General features: G+C 30.0%; 1 protein-coding gene across 1 annotated transcript; it reads left to right on the top strand.

Annotated features, from left to right (window-relative positions):
- Positions 1-2,170: 2,170 nt before the first annotated feature.
- Positions 2,171-19,046, top strand: LOC107441292 (uncharacterized). Its single transcript, XM_043050000.3, has 5 exons — positions 2,171-2,401; positions 11,330-11,732; positions 14,678-15,010; positions 17,533-17,681; positions 18,702-19,046. Exons 2-5 carry the CDS (start codon positions 11,332-11,334, stop codon positions 18,884-18,886), a joined length of 1,068 nt encoding a protein of 355 aa, XP_042905934.2. The 5' UTR covers positions 2,171-2,401; positions 11,330-11,331; the 3' UTR covers positions 18,887-19,046.
- Positions 19,047-20,643: the final 1,597 nt, after the last annotated feature.

Genomic DNA, 20,643 nt, shown 5'->3' with positions numbered 1-20,643 from the left:
TAAAAACCTATAAATTGAATTTGCTAAATCAAGAATCATACATTAAAAAAAAACACTACCACAAGAAAATATTTATCCATAGTCCGGAGCAAATTTGCATCTCTTTATATATACAGAACTTTTAAATGGATCTCTGTAAATATGCTTTTAAATGTTAAGGTTAATTAAACAAGTATGATAAAAAACTAATCCAATAAATCCCGCAAAAAAATCTACAAAAAAATATCATGCATAAAATGAATTGCTTATTTCAAAAAGAAAAGAAAAACAAAAAAACAGTGGCAGAGAAAGTCGGAAAACATTGGATGACGTTAAATTATATTAAAATAATCAAATCCCAACTTAAAAATAATTTTTATGTAAATGTGCACTGAATTTATTCTTTTGTAAAAATTTATTACATCGAATCAAATAATTTAAAATTTTCTTAATTGGTAAAGATGCTTAAATATTGATGACTTAAAACTTCAATATCTAAGGTTGATTAAAATAATTTTTTTTAAATATTTCATTCACGCCAAATATTTACTTCGTTAAAAAATATAATAACTTCCAAATAAATCTAGAACTAGCAGCAATCAGTACCAGATTAAAAGTTTTTTCTGTATTTAGTCATAACCTTAGAAAACAAGGGCGTCGGCAGGGGAGTGCAAGGAGGTGCACTTGCACACCCCTGGCATATTTTTTTTAAGCAATTAGAGATGCATGAAAACAATTTTGTTTTAAAAATTTTTATTAAAAATACTTTTATTCAAAAACAAATAAGTAATTATTGATACATAACAATTAAAAAATTGTTTAATCAAACAAGAATTGTAATAGTCTTGTTTGCTGTTCAAATCTGTTTATAACTTTTTTCAATGAATTCTGAGTCATCTTTGATTCTTTTCTTATGCAGAAACTTGGCAGATATCTAAGCTATATTTTTAAATTTCATTTCATAAAATATAAATAATATTATATTTTCTACTAATTATTTTGTTTAAGAAAGGTGTATAATACAAACTGACTTCTCACAACTGTAAAACTTCATCAACACAATAAATACCAATGTTAAGCGTGTACAAACACGTTATTATACGAAACTACTGTTTATAGTTATTTGTGTTTCAATGCCAGCGCCATCAGTACAGTTTCTCAAGGCAAAATTCGCAAGTACAAGAAATTCGCACTTTTTTTTTAAATATCTTGTTAACAATGAAGAAATGTATCTTGAAAAAAATTAACAGATGAAAGTATGTGTAATAACGAAACAAAATGTAATAAAAAAGTATTTTTAAAAAAATTGGGGGGGGGGGGGTAGTTTGTTAGAGGGGCGCCCTTGTTAGAAAATATATATTGATTACTAGAATATGTAGAAATATTTAGTGATCATCACTACAAAATGTAACTTTTTTCGTAACAGTAGGATTCCCTTTTCTTGACTAAAAGGAGAAGCCATCTACAATTTTACTTTTATTTTTTGATATACCTTATAAAAGAGTGCCATTCGACAGTACTGTGTTCAGAAAAGAAAGTTATCCATTTAGAGTAATTAGTGCTTGATAATTTTTAGAAATTCTAATAGGGACAATTAATATTATGAAATTATGCGATTTTAGTTAAGTCTTTTAAAAACAAACACAAATTCTTCTGCTTTTTAAAATTTTTTATTACAAATTAAAATAATGAAAACAGATTTAGATAACGCTAATTTTTTTCAACATAAATTATGCAAAAGCAAAGATATTTATCAAAACTCAAAAATATGAGACAAATGTATAATACTAAACTACCTTTCGAAACATGCTGGTGGTCGAATTTATCGATGTAATTTTATCAGAAATATATATATATATATATATATATATATATATATATATATATATATATATATATATATATATATATATATATATATATATATATATATATATATATATATTATAGTATATAGACAATCGGATATGTACTGCTAAATAGTGCAAAATATCTACCATCAGTTTATTTCTGAATAAAATGGATTAAAAGAATATTTAGAATTTTCCACACCCACCTCGCCCCTTCCACAGTTCGATTGGAATGAGATAAAAAAAAAAACTTCTTGAAAAATGTTTAATAACAAAATCCCTTCTTTTTTCGCTCTGTGTTTCATCCAACCATCTCGAGTTACATTATCAAGATTGACGTTTGACCTAAAGAATAAGAGTTTCCGAGTGTCCAGCCAATCAAGGACCTCTACAAAACCTGTTACGACAAATAATCACTTGTTTATATTATTTATCAAGTCGGAATACAGGGGGTTTCCCTTCTTCTTTTGGCTCATTGGTAGATTCTTTGCTGTAGACTATTTTGGATTCGCAATTTCTTGAGGGCATATGCATTAATATCGTACAGATTAAGTTATTAGCATCGATTATTGGTAAGTTACTCTCTTCATATGTGTTTTAAAATTTTATTTTAAGAAAATGAGTAGATTTATTCTTACTAATTAGCATTACATATGTATGTATAATGCTATGCTAAAAACTAAACTCTTTAAAATTACTAGAAAAATAATAATAATTCCATCAGAGAAATAATATGCAGTCAGATTTCTGACATTAATTTCAACCATAAAGTTGATGATAGTTTTAATTAAATGTATTTATAATAATGAAACATGCAACAGAATAATAAAAATTTACAAGAATAGTTTATAGATTTTTGATTAAAATTTATTATACTTATTATTATTTTGTTTTATTACTACTCAAGACCAGATCCATCGTAAGGGTAGGTAAGCAGCGTATTTTTACAAAAGTTAGAAATTATTCGCATTAGTTCAAAAGTTAGTTTAAAAAAGTTTTTTTTTTAAATATTATAGAAATTTTGATTTTTTAAAATGTTTCTTTTATTTGTGAAAATTTGGAAAATTTCTTAAAAATCTTTCGATTATATTAATGGATAACGTAGGCATTGTTTCTCAAGACAGTGGTGTAAATATTTCATGAAACTTCATATAAATCAAATTCATGGTACTGTTAAAATTTAAGCCGGCTTTGAACAGTCAATCTACAGTTGGATTTATGACTATTATTGTTCAAACCCCCCCCCCCCAAATTATTCGTAACTTGTTTAATCAAAATGGACAACTCTATAAAAATAAATACAATTTAATTTACAAGTGTTTTTTTAAAGAAAGCAATAAAAATTAATAATAAAAATAAAAATTAATAATAAATATAAAAATAGTATCAATATTCTTCATCTATGCAAAAAACAATTGTTAGTTTCTTTTTCATTTTACACGTGACCACGCGAGTAATATTGCTGACGAGATCAATTTCAAGGCCGCTGTCTCAACCAATCTCCAGCGTTAGGGGGTAAAAATAAAAGAGATGGGAAAAAAGAATTTTAGTTTATGTTAGTGATTGATTCTTTCGATTATAATCATGGATCGTTGGCTAATTAAAAGGCCAAGAATTGAAACAAATAATGACAAAGATATTGACTCCGTTTCGATAAACGATTGTTTCACTAATATGGAATGTTGTTCGAGTTCAGGAAATAACTCAAAAACAGCAGGTAAGCAATATTTTTTTGTCAAATTTTATTATTCCAGTTTATTTTTCTTCTGATTTTTGCTAATAACGTATTTTCTTGAAAAGAGAATTTTCATTATTATAAATTTTAATTTCCTCAGCATAAAGAAAAGCAAAATAAAAATAATATTTTTTTGTTGACTTTAAATTATTTTATTACACTTGATTCTGTTCTATTTGCTTGATTTAAAATTATTTCATATTGGACATGCCGAAAGATATAAAATAATTGAATAATCTTATATAATAAACATTTACATATTTGAAAGAATTATCTTTCAGAATATTTTTTTTTTACATTTCAATTATTCTTATAAATATGTATAGTTCTATTCTAGATTCTTTCAATTATACACTTAAATATCGAGTTGAAACAAAATTATAAACATTTTTTTTACCCATCAAATATTTTTTCCAAATTATAAGCGTTACAAATCGTTTTTTTTTTTCAAACGTATACATAAATTGTGCTTCTTTTCTTCCGTTTCTAACAGCTTTGCCCATTTCGTTTATGAGGTGATTATTTACTTTGTTAGCAATTTTAAATGCGAATCGTATGAACGGCTTTTCTTATTCAATACTGAAAGTTTTTTTTATATTTTCAAGTTTCAAATTTGCTTTAATTTTTTAAACTTTCCTTTGTTTCACATTTTCATTAAAAACATAATTTTCATTGCAGTTTTAAATGAATCAGTTATCGAAAGTGGAAGTGATCTGATGTTAAAAGATATTTCGCGTTTAGAGCATAGTAAAAAATACACTGATGAAGAAAAATGGGAAATTTTAAAAAATCGTTGTATGCCAAATGAATCATTTAAGTTTCCTACTAGTGGAAAAAGAAAATTAAAATTTCAAAGAAAATGGCTGTTAGAATTCCCTTGGTTAGAATATTCAGGAAATTTGGACGGTGCATTTTGTCGATATTGTTTTTTCTTCTGTAGTGAAGAAGTAGGTAAGGGGAGCCATACAGTGCCAAATTCTCTTGTGAAAAAGCCTTTTAATAAATGGAAAAACGCTAAAGAGAAGTTTAATTATCATCAAAATTTAGACTATCACAAAAATGCATGCGTGTCTGGGCAACATTTTATAAGCATTAATGAAAATAAAATTCCTAACGTACATCTTCAACTTGACACTGCGAAACAAGTCACAATTAAAGAAAATAGAAAAGTGTTAACATCAATCATCGAAACTATAATTTTAATAGGCGAACAAGAATTAACTTGCCGTGGTCATTGTGACTCCGGACCGATAACGACGAAAGCTCCATGCCACAATGATGGAAATTTTAGATCTCTACTGCGCTTTCGAATGGCAGCGGGGGATGAAAGTCTAAGGCAGCATTTTGCTCGAAAGGAAGCCGCTACGTAAGTCCTCAAATCCAAAATGAGCTCATTGAAATTTGTGGAAGGACTATTTTAAAAGAGCTTGTTGTTAAGATCAACAAGTCTGAATGCTTCAGCATATTAGCTGATGAAACTCCAGACGTTAGCGGGGTTGATTAATTATCACTGTGTGCCCGATATTTAGAAAAAACCGAGCAAGGACTAGTTTTGAGAGAAGACTTTTTGACTTTTGTGCAAGTTGATGACGTCACTGGAAGAGGATTATCAAATAAATTAATCAATACTTGCAAAGAATTAAATTTAAATTTGAAGTTTTTAAAAGGTCAAGGATATGATGGTGCGTCTTCAATGAGCGGAAAGTTGCAAGGGTGTGCAGCTCGTATTAAGGAGATGTATCCACAAGCTTTATACGTTCATTGTGCAAGCCATTCTCTTAAATTAGCCTTCAGCGATACATGTGCTAATTCCTATTTGAGGAATGCCGTAGCAGGGCTAAAGAGAATACAAGGGCTAGTTCACTCCGCTCTTAGAGCTGAAGCTACGATTTCCCTCCTCATGACGTCACTGTGTCTACAGATCTCGGAGATCGCAAGCAAAGATATGATAACTTTGCATCTTTCTCTTGTAAAAATAAGTTAGACTTTTTCTGGTTATTAGCCTTCAAACTTTACGTAATTACACATTATTTCCGTTCATAAACATAGTTCAAAAAAAACTTTCTTGGTTATTATATTAAAAAAATACCATTTTAAACTTATAAAAATGTTTTGCTAGTTGGTGAAAATGACACGATAAATACTTTATTTTAAAAAGTTCAGTTTTAACTTTAACTATTAAGAAAAATGAAGGCATATATCGACACTTTTTTTATCTACATATTCTTTTATAACGATAAGTTAAGTTAAATTTAGAATCCCTGATTTTAAAATATGTCGTTAATAGCAATTTGTTCATACTTAATCATTAGGAAACATCAACCTTAAACGCTAATTACTGAAACAAAATAATAATTTAGGTTCATAATGACATCAGAAATTTTACAATTGTTTATAGGCATTTAAATTTACGATGATATAATATATAAATATTTAAGTTGAAGAGAATATAATTTTTAAAATAAATCATAAATATTTAGAATAACTACATTAAAAAATATGTTATGAAATTAGGAAAATTTCAACTATATATTTTACTTATACTTTTTACTTACATTTTAAATTTCTTTGACTTTATCTATTTTTTAATTCTTTTCACCTGCCTTTCTTTATGAAGTAGCGAGGCGGTTTCTATTTAGATAATGAATTTTTATAAAAGTTCTTTACGACAGAATAAACGTATTGCGGTTTTATATTAACTGTGTCATTTCGGAATCCATTCTTTACATAGTTGTTTATTTACTTTAGGGAACACGCGAAAAATTATACTTTTTCCTTTTGTTTTTATATCAGAATTTTTGCAAGTTGTAATCGCGCAAACTGGCATTTCGATAATAGTTTTAAATTCTTGTAAATTCACTGCAAAAACTGAGGAAAGTCATTATGGAAAATAACAAATGTCTTAGAATATCTCGCAAAAAGAAATGATCCAATATTAGTTAGAGCTAGTAAGGCCAAACGCTCCGTTCTTGAAGTAAAAGTGCGAGCTTTGCGCCAAAGTGACGTCAGAGGATCGGCGCGGCAAGAGATACTTCAAAGGAGTGAACCAGCCCTTCTATTCTCTTTAGCCCTGTGCCGTAGGCGTTATAAAAGAAGTGATTTACTTTTTCAGGCATTCATGCAAAAGGTAAGCCATTTTACGAAATGAAATTAATGAAATAAATAATGAGGTTAAAAAGCAACGTTTAACGAAATTGTGTGAGACGAGGTGGACAGAAAGACTTGATGCAGTTATTACGTTCAAAGAACTTTTTATTCCAATATTTTACTCTCTGGAAAAAATTCAGGAATCAGGAGACAACGAGTCTTCAAAGAAAGCGTACATTTTGTTACAGTCTTTAAAAGGTGGGAATTTTATTATTTCTTTGATAGTGATCCATGAGCTTTTTTCCTTTACTCACAGGCTATCAACATACTTACAAGGAGTAAAGGTTGATTTAGTATCCGCTGTGGATATGGCAGATGATTTAATAAACCTGTTTAAGAGTGCACGTGAAAACGCCGAATCAAAATTTAAATCTTTATTTGAAAATGCGACTGAATTTGCTGACGAAGTTGGAGAAGAGCTCAAAATTCCCCGCCTTTCAGCAAAACAGAGGAATAGAGGAAATTATCCTGCATGTTCTCCCGAAGATTATTACAGGAAATTGATATTTATTCCTGCTTTAGACCACATTATTTGCCAATTAAATATAAGATTTGCTGCCCATCGAAAAGTACTCACAAGTATTCAAAACATTTTACCCGTTTCAGTAGTAAAATTGAGTGAAAAACAAATTGAAGGGTGTTTGGAAGAAATTTTAACGACATGGCCGGACATATCAGACGTTGCAGCTGCTAATATTATTGTTAAGGAAGTTTTACTGTGGAAGCAACGTTGTACTCAACCTTCAGACGCAGAAAGGCCCCATTCATTTATAGACGCAATAAACTTCTGTGATGAACTTTTATTTCCACACGTCTACAACATCTTAAAAATAGGAGCTACCTTACCTGTCACTGTTGCCAGTGTAGAACTCAGCTTTTCGACTTTGAAAAGAATTAAATCATATTTGAGAAACTCCACAAAAGAAACTCGTTTGAACGGACTGGCTCATTTAAGCATACATCGGGAAATTGAAGTAGATATAAATAATGTTATTAACATCTTTTCAGAATCTAAATATCGAAACATCTTTTTGTAACACTTATCAATTTATTTGCTAAAATATATGTACCATATACTAGTACTTGATAATATTTATATATTTTAATGATTTTGCTTTATATGCATCTTATAATTTTTTGAAACGAGATATTGCCTGATAGGAAGATATATATATATATATATATATATATATATATATATATATATATATATATATATATATATATATATAATTTGTATGTGTGTGTCAAAAGTAGATAACCCCCCCCCCACGAACATTCATCAAAACTGCGCCACTGCACACATATGTATCTGAACATTGTTTTGAACCTTTAAAACGATGGTTTTTAATGATTTTTATATTTTTTATGGCCATATAAACATTAGATACATATTTTTCATTAAAATTTAATAATTGAAATTATTAAATACATTATCAAGTCAAGTGAAATATTATTGGTTCCAACTATAAATTTAAGTTATGAACGCTAAATATTTTTTTTTCTAGTGTGTAGTTTTTCTGACACTTAGCGTGGAAACATTAAGAATGCAGCTTTGTTAAAAATCAATTAACATTTTTAAAAAAATTATCAAATTTGAAATTTTTAGTTTAAGATGCGTTTATTTCATTAGGAAAAATCTCAAAAATAGAAAAGTCGATGTTTATCCTCTAATATGTCATTAATATTACTATATGAAATGCTGTCTTACTTTATTTCTAAATTGTCTATCCAAAAACAAACTTAATGTAACCCAAATTAGCTATTATCAGGGATGAGATTCTTCCGCGGATTTCCTCTTTTTTTTCAGATTTTTCCATTTTTTCCCGCTAATTTCCGCTGAAATTTTTTTTTACACAAGTTAAAATATTTTATGAGGAATTTAATTTTCCGCGGAGGTAAATTATTGAAGTCCCTTTTCCTCCCTCTGAAGTTTCTCTAAAAATCATTTCGTTGGGATAAAACTGGTTGACCTTTATACAGGGATGAGATTTTTTTTGTCTCTCGAATTTCAGCCTTTTTATCAAAAACTCCGATTCTCTAAAAGTTTCGTTTTTTTAATAAATATCCCGTTTTTTTTTAAAATTCAGTCATTGAAGTAAAATAATTATATTTATTTACGATTTTCAAAGATAAACAGAAAATTCAATCTACGCCCTAGCTGCTAATCCTTCCGCATTTTTACTTATTTTAGCTATTTTCTCCGATTTCACGCACAGAAATTTCCGTATTTTTTATCCGTCCGTATTTTTTATCCGTCGGCTGGATAGCTCGTATTTTCGTAATTCAGATGTTGCTGCTTCTTGTATTCTGGCGTGAAAACAAACAAAAAAAGAGGAAAAAAATAGAGGTGGATTTGCGGTGAAAATATTTATTTGCTCATTCAATGAATCTTGTAAATTTTAATTTATTATGTCTAAACAAAAACAATACAAACAAGCCTTTTAGAAATCACAAATCCAGACTCTGCAAATATCTCGATTTTTTATTCACGCGATTTTAATATCAATCGTCGATTTTCGTATTTACCTGATTTAAAAGTTGCACATTGCGATTCTTATTTACGCTATTTAAATATCGTATATTATGATTCTTATTTACAACATTTAAAAATCCAATATCGTGTTTTGTATTTACACATTTTTAAAATCGCAATTTTATTATTAAATCTCGATTTTCGTATTTACCTGATTTAAAAGCTGAACGTTGCGATTCTTATTCAGGCGATTTAAATATTGTACATTGCGATTCTTACTTACGAGATTTAAAAATTCAATATCGCGATTTGTATTTACGAGCTGTTGAAGCCCTGTGTAGCAATTCGTATTCACGCGAGCTTAAAATCCAATATCGTGATTCGTTTTTGTGGTTGTAATATCGTGCGATTTAAAAATTATGCATCGTGATCAAAAAATTAAAAAAACATGATTTGTATTTTTTTTTTTTAATTTCCTTTCTGACTACTCTCATCCCTGTATTATATAAACACGACTTTTCTTGTCCAATAGGAATTATTTAAATTCTTATCTTCCCATGTGGCAGAATTTTTTTGGGCTTTTCTGCAACCAACTTCTCTAGCACTAATATTTTTCTACAAGATACTTTTAATCATAACAATTACTAATTTAAAGTAACAAAAGCGTTGGGTTCATAGAATAAAGTATAGAATAAAAATGCTTAAAATTTTTTTTAACTGTAAATGTAATATTTTTTAATTCTAATATTATAGGCTATATTCTCGCATTTTGTTGGCGGAAAATTATTATTTCCTAATTATTTCCTCTTTCGAATTTTGTAAATCATTACATAAATTAAAATTCGAAAATAAATTAAATTATGATAAATTAAAATTCGAAATTAAATTAAATTATTATAAATTAAAATTCGTACATAAATTAAAAATCGTAAAATGTGTGGCAGGAACATCCGAAATAAAGAGTACTGTTTCGTTTCGAGATTCGGTTGTTATGATAAATAATATTAAAAATACGATAATATCTTCGTATTATAGAAATCTGATGATGCTGTTATATTAGAGAAATAAATCAATGTAAAAATTCATGAAATCAGAAAAGTTAACATTCTTTATTTATGCGTTAAACAGGATCTCTCGTTTGCTAAAATTATTATTAATTAGTCACACATCTTATGATTTTTAGCCTGCAATTTTCCTCAAATGTATGTTCGTATTGTTATACAGGGTGCTCGGGAAATAAAACAGTCAAATATCTGATGAAATGTACGCATCAAATAAAAAATCTAAAAATATGTGGAAATTTTTTGTAAATAATTTTAAAGTTTCAATGATGATAACTACCCCCCCCCCCAAAGAAAAATCCACATCGACGGGATCGTTCTGCGGGCAACAACGCCAAAATTTTAAACAGAATCCTCCATTTTTATTGTAGACTTGGATTTACAAAAATGACTGTCCTTATTTTTGATAACAAAAAGCGCTGTAATCGATTAAAATTATGTAAAATAGAGAAGATGGAAAAAATAAATATGGATGTGTTTGATATTGTGAAACAACAAGTGTAAAACAACTGAGTTCGATTCTCAACCGCTGTTCCGTGGGTGGGGATGGGAAAGCCTTCTAAATCTGAACTATTGCAGATTTGAGTTCTTCATAAGTAATTTCATTTTTAAATTATGAATTTCGTTTGTAAGCATCTATTAAATGATATTTCATTTCAAGTAAATAAAAATGAGTTTAAAAAAACTACTTTATTATAGATTCCATTCGGCGCCTGAAAATTAGAATCATTTTTGAAATCATAGATAGATCAAACACTTATTTTTTTATTACTGTATTTTGGTCTGAAATGAATTTTACACATCTTCACAATTTAAAGTTTCTTCTAAGTGCAATCAATTTTTGCACTACAAAATAACACATTCACCCAAAACAGCGGCGGTTGTATGCCCAATTGGGAGAATCCTCAATAATAAATGAGTGCTCCTTTGCACACTCGAATGGGAATGATCCCTCCACTATAGGGATGATATGGTATCATTCACTCATAATTATACTTACAAAAGGATACAGTTTTGATTGTTTCTTTTGGATAGCCTGTTTTCTGTGTTTTTAAGTAATTTATCCTGTATTGAAATGTAGGCATGATACCTGTGTTGATCTTCGTGGCAATCGGCGCTGCAGGAGTTTTTGCAGGATCCGATTGCCCTCCTCGAGTAGATGTATACCCTTGCATCTGCATTAACACTAAATTGACCGGAAAGAGGCACCCTTCGACTACCCTCATCTGCCAAGGTCTGAGGAAAACGGATGAGTTGGGTGCAATTCTTCATGTTCTGAAAGATTTGGAGATAGATAAATTCGTCATGTACGATTCTTTCTGGGAGGCGCAACAACTTGGAGCTACGGGTGATAGTCAAAGTGTTCTACCTAATAATTGGCTAACGTTGACCACCATCAAGGAAGTTGAGATAGTCGATAGTACACTATCACCGTGCTTTGCCTGCAGTATGTCACTCATGTGCAAAAATTCTGTTACTACTAGGTAAGTACACTTTACAAATTTGTAGTGAATCTTAACACCAAAAATGATGGCAATGACTTTACACTAAAGTGGTGTAGTGAAACACCGTGTATTTACCGCCACTGTAAAAAATTTTAGTGTATCTCAACACCAAAAATGGTGACAACAGCTTTACACTAAAATGGTGTAGTGAAACACCGTGTATTTACCGCCACTGTAAAAATTTGTTGTGTATCTCAACACCAAAAATTATGGCAACAACTTTACACTAAAGTGGTGTAGTGAAACACCGTGTATTTACCGCCACTGTAAAAAATTATAGTGTATCTCAACACCAAAAATGGCAGCAACAGCTTTACATTAAAATGGTGTAGTGAAACACCGTGTTTTTACCGCCACTGTAAAAAATTATAGTGTATCTCAACACCAAAAATGATGGCAACAACTTTACACTAAAATGGTGTAGTGAAACACCGTGTATTTGCCGCCACTGTAAAAAATTGTAGTATATCTCAACACTAAAAATGGTGGCAACAACTTTAGACCGAAATGGTGTAGCGAAATACGATATAACGATATACGATACGATACGATATAACCCCTAACGGTAAAAGAGATGTTAGTGTATCTCAACTCCAAAAAACAGTGGAAACTACTTTACACCAAAGTAGTGTACTGAAACGCCTTATAGTTTGTCTACGGCAAGAACTCCCCCTGCCACAAAGTCAGAGGTCTGCTGCTATGGAAACAAAGATAGCTCATTTCAGGGAGGGTAGCTTCTAGTACCGAAGTAAAAAATTTCCTTTCTCTCACTGACCCGAGCCAAAACCTGTCCTAAACAGTGACCCCACACCCCTACTTGAAATAGTTATACCTAATTACCATAGTCACCGCCATGGGTCCAGACGAATGGATAGGGGAGTTCTTACTTTAGAAAAACTATATATAACACTTGGATGTAGGAGTTTTATCACACCAAGAACAGAGGATTATTCTTGGTCAGTGGTCGGAAGTTGCGCGCTATAGGTAGCGAAACTACTGTAGTCGCTATTTCCCCCCCGTAGTTTGTAGTGTTGTAAGCTACTTTTTAAAAGAAGTAAAGTAGTGATTCCTGGTAACTATTTTTAACTTTAGTTAAATAAAGAAACTAAGTTCAATTTCAAAAAAAAAAAAATTCGAATCTGATAGGTGCAAATCTTTTGCAGGCCCGTCAACGTACGCAGTGAGACTACCTCTGTGTACCGTTAATAAGATTTACGTCTGAGGCTCAGAAAAATCGGTCGAGTTGTACCTGAGAAATCATATTTTAACTATATGACTTTTTTAAAATTCGATTTCTCAGGAGCTGTAAAATACATTTTTGTGTCTGATGTCGTAACATAAAATATCGCCTGCATTAAAAAAGAAGCATAGTCACCCCCTCAAACCATTAACATAAAGAGTCCTAGAACGTTTAAATCCGATCATTATATCAAAAGTTATTCAGGGTTATACAATTTTTTGTTTTTCACACTACACTTTATTTCTTGGAGGATATTAAAAAAAAAACATTGATCACTTAAATTACTAATATTTGATAATTTCCTAGTATTTCTTAAATCACTGTCGAGAAAAGCATGAAGTTCGAAAGTTAAAAGAACAAAATCGTAAATAAGTGCTTTAGAATAAAAAAATTACTTCAAATAAAAATCAATTAAAACTTCTTAATATCTCCTCATATTTAACCAAGTCAATTTTTATTCAAAATTATTTTGAATATTAGTAAAAATTAAATTCTCCAGTTATGTTTCTCTTCTAAAATTAACGAAGTCTTGTCTACATTTCGAAAGTAATTTGTTGTCGCTATATTTAAAATATTTAAAAAAAAGTAGATGGAGTTAACTACAATTGTAATAAAAATTTTGTAAGTGAAAATCCAAATATTTGCCCGTACTTAATTAATGTTTTTATTTTTTGAGCAATATAAAATGCATTAAACATAAATACCACTTCATCTTTTAAACCTCGTCGAACACTATGTGCTTTAAGTACATTTTACAAGTTGTCCAGAAAATGAATCTCGTGATTTAAAGAACAAATAATTTAAATTGATAAAACCATTTTTTTTAAAATATTCTTAAAAATTTAATACATATCGCTGGTTCAAAACTAAAACGACACTTCTGCACTCACTTCTCATGTTATTTGAATGAGAAGTGAGTGCAGATGTGTCGTTTTAGTTTTGAACCAGCGATATAACATCTAGCTTGGATGCAAACGACAGGCGTGCAGATTGCAGGGGAAAAACTATTAGTTGTTTTTCTAGAATAATTGCTGCCATAATATCTTAATCGATTCAGAACGTGCATACATTTCCAAGATAGAGATAGTACAATGGAAAGTACCAATTTTAGCATTGTTGGGTTCAGTTAGAAAGGTTGCAAACACTAACTGCACACTGGATTGATGAAAATGGTACTTGCATCTATGGAAATGTTCTGAATCGACTGCGATATTTGTATTTTTCGATAACATAAATTTGAGGCCATTTTATTTCCTTTTCAGAATCTTTCACTGCAGTGAAAACTGTATAAGTGTACCACTCACGAAGCAACAATTAAATAGAGATGTGGAAAACTTATAAAAAAGCGCTTTACTAATTTATTTCTTCATTAAGACCAATCAGCATACAGAGATTGGTTAACATGTTCTTCGAACAGCTCTTTCTCCAACTGTTTTAATTCCCGAATCGAACAGAAATTATTTGCAGGGCTTTTTGTTTCGTGTAACGATAGAACATTTAAAATAAAACAAAATCTATAACAAAAAAATTTCATTTTATCATTTATTTTCGATACTTTGCAATTTTTAGCCAAATAACTGAGTGAAAAATGGTCTATATTAAAACTGAAAATACGTAATAGAAAAAAATGTTATTCATAAAAATATTTCCTGAACTAAACAGTTTTAATATATTTCTCTTGCAGCTTCAAAGTGGTGAACAGTTCGTCGTCAGATAAGATCTGCACCCTTTGTAACACAGGTAGCGGTGGTAGACTACCTTGGATGGGATGCCTGACCAAACTGGAACACTTTCAGCTAACTCAGGGTGGACTCAAATCAATAACGGCCGATTTCTTCTCACTTACTCTAAGGCAGTTGAAGATATTGGATTTATCCTACAATCGGATTTCTAAAATCGATTCTAATGTATTCCGGAATGTTCCCAATCTAAAATCACTTAATTTATCACATAATGCCATCGACCGAATTGATAATACTTTTGGACCGAGCACTAATTTGGAATATCTTGATCTCAGGTAAGATGCAAAAGTCTGAATACAATATTTTTGCATTCCAATGAAGTTCCAACGCTATTAAATCCCAACAAAATTCTAAACTAAGTAAAGTAAAGTGACAAAAAAAAGGAATAACAGTTAACAAAACAGATATTTCAACTTGTAGAGATGCTTGCCCATTGGAGGAAAAGTTATTTTCCTGTAGTTATATTTTGTGAAATGGAAAAAGTTAATAGCAATTTCTCAACGATTCATTAAAAGTAGACTCGTCGTTACATTTCCAACACTTTTCAGAAAAAATTTCTTGTTATATTTTATTTTAAAGGCACAACAATTTATTAGATTAAGCATTGAGATTTTCGAAAAAACAAATTCATCTTCCCTAATTATTTTCGATTCAAGAAAGATTTTGATTTGCTAAACAATGAAATAGAAACCAAGCTAGTAATTAAATCGCAGTCCACGAATTCTGAAAACTCCTCATTAACATAAACAAAGAATCGAGGCTATTCATTTTCGCTAGTCTCATTTACCTTCGGAAGTATAGAAACCGGTGTCTATAATAAAAAAAAATTTTAAAAAAAAGTATAGCTTATGGGTGATAGTCACGCTTTTTTAACTCCAGAATCATTAGCGCTTGGGTTGGACATTGACTACCAAGAGCAATTTTAGACTCAGATCCAAAGAATCATTTAAAAATTTTAATTATTCCGTTCAGGGGTAATGTTGGCATTACTTAAGTTTTCAAAAATCCATGTTCTCATTTATTTATAGTTCTGCTTTTAAAACTCGTTTCTGAGAAAAAATGAGAACAGCTTTTTTCCAAAACTTAACGAATCTTAGGACGAAAAAACATGTAATAAAGTAATTTAAATTTTTTAAAAAACTATTTTTCCATGGGCTTGCACGAAAAAGTAATAAATAATGCGTGCAACTTATAAAACACGAGTTTATAAAATCTCCGCTAATTTTTTAGGTATTCTGTTCATTAGGTATTTTATAAAACGCTTTTCGTATTAAGTGTTGCAAGAATTTTTAATAAATTTTTAAAGAAAACATATGAAAAGTCGGCTGTTTTCAAATAATAACAATAAATTCAAATAAACCACCGAATTTCAAATAACAATTATAAACCCAAATAAATCACCGACTTTTTATCTGTTACCTTAAAAAAATTTGTAAGAAATTCTAGCAATACATTTTAAGATAAACTTTATATAAAAAAATGAACATAAAACCTTAAAAATTAGCCGAGACTAAGCTCTATTTTTATAAGTTACACACAATATTTTATTTATTACTTTTTCGTGCAAACCAGTAGTAAAGTTGTTTTTTTTAAACTTTAAATTATTTTATTTTAAAAATGAATTACATTTGAATAAAAAACCGGAACTATTGCAGAGAAGAATCCTACAAAAAGGACCCGGAAACCTCTTATCAAAGGTGAAGGTTCTTACTCTTACGGCCATTTACGAGTAGCACTTGATTTTTAGCGTCTAATTCGTCACAGTTTTATTATTATTTCTTATACAACGCACACCAAGTTATAGGTGTACAAAATAAGTGCCATCGACTGAATAACACGAAATCGGTGGCCGGCGCAGGTAGATATTTTAATTAAGTATCATCGTAATACAAGTCTATCTAAGTTTTAAAAATGTTATGAGTGCCATCGACAGAAGGGAACGAATCCGGTGGCCTTCCTTCATTCCATCAAGGGGAGTTTCTATGAATAAGCTGGTAGATATTTTAATTTTAATAAAATATCATCGTAATGTAAGTCTATCAAAGCTTTAAAAATGTTATGAGCTTGTGTGACACGGGCGTGAAAGCATGTTTCCGAGCAATTTCTAATGCTTCGTTGGATTTTTTTTATTGCGTGTACGACATAGTTTCAGACGGAATAAATTAGATTACTCCTGATGTGCAACGATGTTGCAGTTCAGATGCAAAATATTTTTTTCTTCTTTTTACAACTCGCAAAATGTTTGCCTGGATCAAGTTCTTATGGTTTAGTCACCATAGCAACTGAGGCTGGTTCAATGGGATTCCACTAGCAATCTTTATGTAAATGCATACATAAATTCCGTTATAACAAAATGAACAATCATTCTTACTGTGACTCTATTAACACTTCTAACGTTTAACTGACATCCATATATTTGTGTACATCGAAAGATTTTTTTTAAAAAAAGCACAAAATTTGTACGTTCATGTACAAATATTTGTCTGAACATGAATTGACTCATGGTCAAGATGGCGAATTACAAAAAAGTATACCAAACAGACAACAGGGTGTTCCTGTTGTAAATACCTACAAAATAGTGGAATTGGGCCCTAAAAAGGTTCCAGCTCAATAATAGCGACTTTCTCCTCGATCCGAGAGAAAAAGGTTAAAGCGTAAATTTAACAATAATTAAAAAATAATAATAATAACTATTGCAAGCAGCTGTAAAGCAACGTATCTTTATGGAGGAAACTAGCGATATTGTTGTGTACTATTGTAAGAAGCATGATATGACTTATAATGATTCTCTTTGCAGTTACAATGCTCTTAAAGTGATTGGATCAAATCTAGTGCCTCTGATGCCGAAGATTAAATCCCTCAATTTTGCATACAATCAAATAACAGACTTGAAGGAGAGAGATTGGAGTAGTAAACCAGAAAAACTCTTTAAAATCGATCTGAGGGGTAAGTTCACGCAGGGACAAGATGGCTTTCAAAATTAGAACGTATATAACGAGAACAAGAAAATCGTATTGAGAGGGTGGAAATCGTGAAAATTTATATAGGCTGGAAAACAACTGTGAAAGATTTGCAACTAAATTTATGGCGCTTTTATAAATTTTAGCAAAAGTAGAAGGCGAAAAAGACCAGTTGTGTAGCAATGGCGCATCGTTTTATATTTATAGCAATTTTGGCTGGAGCGGTTTATCGTCTATATAATGTCTCATAAATGAATATATAAATCTTATGACATTTTATGTAAGAATATTTTGTTAATTATGCTAATGTGTTAATGGTAACAAAACAAACGATTATTGGCTTAAAAAAATAATCAATTCCTACTTGAAAAAAAATATTTTTAGACTTAAAAGAACTGAATCTGTGCCACGAAAAAAAAGTGATAAATTCGAAGTAATTTTATTTCTTAACAACAATAGCCTTATTACACATAACAGCTGAAAGAAATTGTCTCTCGAGTCTTTTATGTCAAAATTCCTAAATAAATGCTAGGTCTAATTTTTCTAAAATTTTATGAATTAATTTTTGGCATCAAGTCAAGCGCGAGCTTATAAAATAAAGTTTTGGAAAGAAACATTGTAATAATTTTCTAACAAATTGGAATTTTTAAAAGAAGTCTTTCTCGTGTTAAGTACATGAACAAAAGGGCCTTTCAGCTGGTCAAATTTCAAATATATTCTTGCTGCATTTCAGCAGTCAATAGTTATGGTTCTTTTTTGGACATGGCATTTTTTACAAGTTTAGCAACTGATAAATTTTTGAAGTCTAACAGTTACTAACTCTCGAACTAATCATCAACTGTTAAATTTCTTTCATGCTATAGTATTCTCAGTACAATTTTCTACACACCGCCGTAATTTCAAGTTATTTGCATAGTTCACACTCAGTAAAACAAAATTTAACATTAGCAATTATTTTGTTGATATAGACTTTTGGTCTCTTATAATTTTCAATTTCATTTAATAGGTAACTTGATAAACTGTGACTGCAGCATAAAATGGGTGAACTCTACTTTTGAAGTAGGCGTCAATATTATTGGAAACTGTGGCAAACCAGATGAGTACAAACAATCTCGCATAAGACCAGCATCCAGACACCTAATCGAACGATGCGACGCCAATGGTAATATTGGAGTAAGAAGGAAGAATTAAACTGCTTACCTTGTTTCCCTTATTATGTGGCTCATTTGCAAGATTTGAAGTGAGATGGTTCATTCGGGAACAATTCTGAATTCTACTGATGATTATGTTATATGCACTAAACATTTACTACCTATGCTTTTCTAAATAAATAAAATTAACATTGTGATAACTTTTTTCATTGGGGCATCAGATCATCTTATACAATTAATTTATGAGGAACACTGTCAGAGTTGCGTTATAGGGCAACTAAATATAGAACTAACAGGGCAATTAAGTTATTCATGGATTAAATATAGAAATTTATACTCGCAAAGCGCAATTAAATATAGAAATTTAAATATTTATTCGAATCTTTTTAGCCGAAAATGTATCTCAAAAAAAAATTTTTTTTTTTTCTCGTTTTGCAGTAAAACCTCTTGGAAGAGACCATTCTCTATTCCACAGTTAAATGGTTATTGATGGAGAGGTTTTATCGCTCTTAGAGGCTATTTCCATTGTTCAAAATTGTTTCGATTTTAATTTTAGTCAGTGTCACTTTCTTGGTGCGGAAATGTCACTTCTGTCGTTCATGAAAAAACAGATCCATGTATTAAATTTAGCGTCTATAAAAATGATCCCAACAGATATAATTGTATGTAAAAAATTACCAATTATGAATGATGAAGTTATTTTAAATAAATAAACAATTATATTCTTTGCTTAAGTTTGCATTTAATTTTATATCATAAAAATTAGCTAGTTTTGCATGGTGAGAAGAGGTTTGTTTATTTAAGATGCTCGTTTTTTCTAAAAAAAAAAAAGCTTTCTTTTTTTTAAATTTAACTTTCAACTCTAAGAGTAAATCATTGATAGCATCGTCTTTAGTAAACTCTGACTGCAACATGTGGTTGTTTCGTCAAAAAGAGCTGAAAAATGACAACTGTAATAAAATCCGACCCCGAAATACGGAACGCATGATTCCAATATATTTTTAGAAAGGATCACAATTAAAACTCTATTCCAAAATTTTGAATTTACCTTACTTCATTTATTTTATTGACTTTATTTTGATATTACAAAAATGCTACAGTATTTAAGTGTTTTAAATAGATCTGACACAAAATAAAACAGAAGACTAATAAAACACTTGAGCAATTCGAAATAAGGTTACAAGCAATAAAAGGAATCATTTTGATATCCCATTCGTGTTGTCTCCGCAACTTTGAGCTGACAGTCTTTAACGCTCTGATTACTCAATTTGTGAACCGAAATAGCTTCAAAAATTGTGTAATTTTTTTTCTTGCATATTTTAAATTTATGTATAATGGAAAATTGAAACATGCACTTCTTCTTCCTAGTAAAGAAATTTTATATTGATTTTTTTATCAGGATAAAATAAGCTGTCGGAAAAACTAATTTTAGATGTTATCACAAAAAATTATTTTTTTAAATAAATTTCGATTGAATTACAGTTAATTTCTATTTATTACACAATTTTGCTTCAACTGTATAACGCTTTGCAAGTTTTTTGAATCATGATCAGATTCATCGCCATCTGAAGACTAGTCTGAAAAATCTAAATCACTATAAAAACAAAAATCGCTTTCGGAATCTGATAAATCATCAGGAATATATACACTGTTAATCGCTAAACGTTTTCCAGCAGCCATTTCTAATTAGAAAAAAAGCGGCGAACTTGTGGAAAACTAACGACATCTGTTGGTTAAAACCTAAATTAAACGTCTAATACCGTATGTAATTAATTTCACTGGTTAAGCAGTTAAAAG

The sequence above is a fragment of the Parasteatoda tepidariorum genome, chromosome 1 (genome assembly GCF_982258835.1).
Source record: "Parasteatoda tepidariorum strain Cologne lab strain chromosome 1, Ptep-v5.0, whole genome shotgun sequence".
NCBI classification, from domain to species: Eukaryota; Metazoa; Arthropoda; class Arachnida; order Araneae; family Theridiidae; genus Parasteatoda; species Parasteatoda tepidariorum.
Note: the sequence above shows the minus strand (reverse complement) of the source record. Positions and strands in the feature narration are given on the sequence as shown.